At 42.6% G+C, this 2670-nt stretch overlaps 1 protein-coding gene across 1 annotated transcript; it reads right to left on the reverse strand.

Annotated features, from left to right (window-relative positions):
• Positions 1–321: 321 nt before the first annotated feature.
• Positions 322–1719, reverse strand: LOC148186518 (homeodomain-interacting protein kinase 1-like). Its single transcript, XM_088069087.1, has one exon. The coding sequence runs from the start codon at positions 1711–1713 to the stop codon at positions 322–324; it is 1392 nt and encodes a 463-aa protein (XP_087925213.1). The 5' UTR covers positions 1714–1719.
• Between the last annotated feature and the right edge of the window lie 951 nt (positions 1720–2670).

The raw sequence follows: 2670 nt of genomic DNA on the forward strand, positions 1-2670 counted from the left end.
GCAAACTCATATCCCAAATATGACCAAGATGAGCCTTATCAACGTTTTTTCATGTCCATGTACCCGCAGTGATTGTAGAGAGTTCTTTTTGTCTGGGCTGAAGTCTGGAGGTCAATGTGGATTAGTCCTTTCAATGTGTTAAGAAGGAAATGTCTTCGTCTGTCACTCAGCAATCCCTGGGTATTCTGCCGTCTCAACATCAATGTTGACAGTGAAAAAGGAAATCACTTCCTCTTTCACTTGGCAATCCTTGGGAATTCTGCTAGCTCTCTCAGGGTCGATGCTGACAGTAAGAAGGAAATCTCTTCCTCTTTCTCTCAGCTATCCTGGGGAGCTGTGCTGGCTGATGTTAACAGTGTCCCAATCAGGTGTTACAGGTCTAATGGCAGCTGCACCATTGGGGATCGGAGGATTGCAGGAGATTGCTTGTGGGTCCCCGTCGTCATAACCGACTCTCTCAATTATGACAACTTCACCGCTCGAGGACCCAAATTGCACTGCCTGTAGGTCAGCGCCACAGGAGATCTGAGGAGAACGGTATGCTGCTCCATCAGTTGAGTCAAAAGAATCATATCCATATGAATCATCTGACTCCTCCATGGGGCAGACAGTCATCAGCTCAAAGGCGGTTTGTACATAAGAGCTGGTGTCCATGTTCTCCTCTAGGTGCTCCATTGTAATAAAACAATGTTTTAGAGCTTCCCCGGGCGTGATTCTATTTGCAGGATCAACACTGAGCAGCTGTTGTAGAAGGTTTACAAATGCGATCCTGTCTCTAAACTCAATATCATCCCCTATTACTGACTGACTTTCTACTGCTTCTGCCAAATTACTGAAGGAATCAAAAATCCATTTGCTCTTGGGGGGCTTTCGACCGTGGTCTCTAAAACACTCCTCTGGCGTCTTCAGTCTCCACTGTGGTTTGGCTGGCCCCTTTTCCCTGGTGAAAAACTGTTTGGTGTATTTTCCAGCATTCAGCAGGTGATCCCTTGGCTGACCAAGGAGTTTACAAATCGCTTGTAACATGCTGAATGGTGAGTTAACACTGAAAAGGTGGAAGCCAAAATACAGATATGCGAGGACACATCCTAGTCCCCACATATCAATTGCCTCAGTAATCGGGAGCCCTAAGTACACCTCTGGAGCTCTGTACGCGCCTGCTTGTAACACAGTTCCAGTCTTCGCTGCAAAATTTGGAAGGGCCAAACCAAAGTCAATTAATTTCACCCTGAAGGGCTGATCCTGATGGTTGACAAGCATAACATTGTCAGGTTTCAGGTCAGAATGAATTATGCCACCATCCTTCAGGGCTTCAAATGCTACAAGTAGCTGCTGTGTTATTGGACGGATTTCATTTAGAGTCAGTGGTGCCCCTCTCTGGTCTACCAAGTCCATAAGGCTCCTGTCTAGCATCTCAAAAGCGAGGCAAGACTGGCCTTGATATGTGAAATAGTCTTTGAATTCCACAATATTGTTTTTCTCTGGATCAAGGTAGTTAAGTTCTTGGAGCATTTCCACTTCTCTGTAAATGGCCTCATCGTCACTCCTGTGATGGATCTTGATGGCTGTTGTCTCAAGCGTTTCAAGGTTGATGCACTTGGCAACTTTTCCAAAACATCCCTCTCCATTAAAATCCACGATAAGGTAGCGTGCTGACTTGCTACAGAGAATAGCATTCTTTTCTACCTCAAACGGTTCACACATTGCCTCCATGTTACTATCGTTGTAATTTAAATATTTCATTTCTGCTAACTAATTTTTTCAAACACTTATCCAAGTGCAGTATTTGAAATAGCTAGATCCTGCGTACCTGTAACCTCCTTGCTATCCGATCAAATTGTGTTTCTTTCCAGTTTTGTGCCTCTATTCATAAGGTAAGCATCAAAGACCGATGACATCAGGATGGAATGTGACATCATCAAAGCAGAACTCTTTAGAGTTGAATTTTCAAAGACCGATGACATCAGGATGGAATGTGACATCATCAAGTTCTAAAACCAAAAAAAAAAAAAAATGGCGTCCTAAATTCTAAATGAGTTTCTCTCTCTCAATTAAATCATCTTCCACCACAAACAGATTTTTGCAGCACAGTCAAAATATAAATACCTTGTAGTTATTAATTGCACCACACTCTCAGAGCGCTGAGTGCACTGTTGTCACAGACAGACCACTCAAACACCAATTGCAGTGAAAGTGAAACTTAACTGTCCATTGCGCTGGGTCTAAAAGTTCGCTTTCATTCACTCTGCACTCTTATTCATTAATGTGATCAGCTCTAACCGGATCTACTCATCAGTTATCAGAAACTGCTGCTGAGGGATTTAAATAACTTATGATGCATTTCACCTGTGTTCACAGACTGGCAAAAACATCTGAACTAAGAGAGTTGGCACATTTTCATTATCAGGACAGTGGAAATACATTAGACACTGATTTTTTAAAACTGTTTCAATATTGAGACCATACCAGCCACACATACAAAACAGGCTGCACCACCTAAACATGCTATTTTGTGCCACTTACAGGCTCACATTGTTTTCAAAAACGCTGTTTGTGTGTGTAACCAAGTCTCGCTTTTCCTTTTAGGTGCAAGAATAAATAACTATTTTGCATCACGTAGCTTTGTCTCTGCATGCTTTGTTAGTGAATATACCAGACAACGACCATTTA

Source organism: Plectropomus leopardus, chromosome 18 (assembly GCF_026936395.1).
Source record: "Plectropomus leopardus strain MGB_pleo_1.0 chromosome 18, ASM2693639v1, whole genome shotgun sequence".
NCBI classification, from domain to species: Eukaryota; Metazoa; Chordata; class Actinopteri; order Perciformes; family Serranidae; genus Plectropomus; species Plectropomus leopardus.

Excerpts from the sequence above, each read along its gene's own strand:
- LOC148186518 (XM_088069087.1), bottom strand. The coding sequence starts at position 1,713 with ATGGAGGCAATGTGTGAACCGTTTGAGGTAGAAAAGAATGCTATTCTC.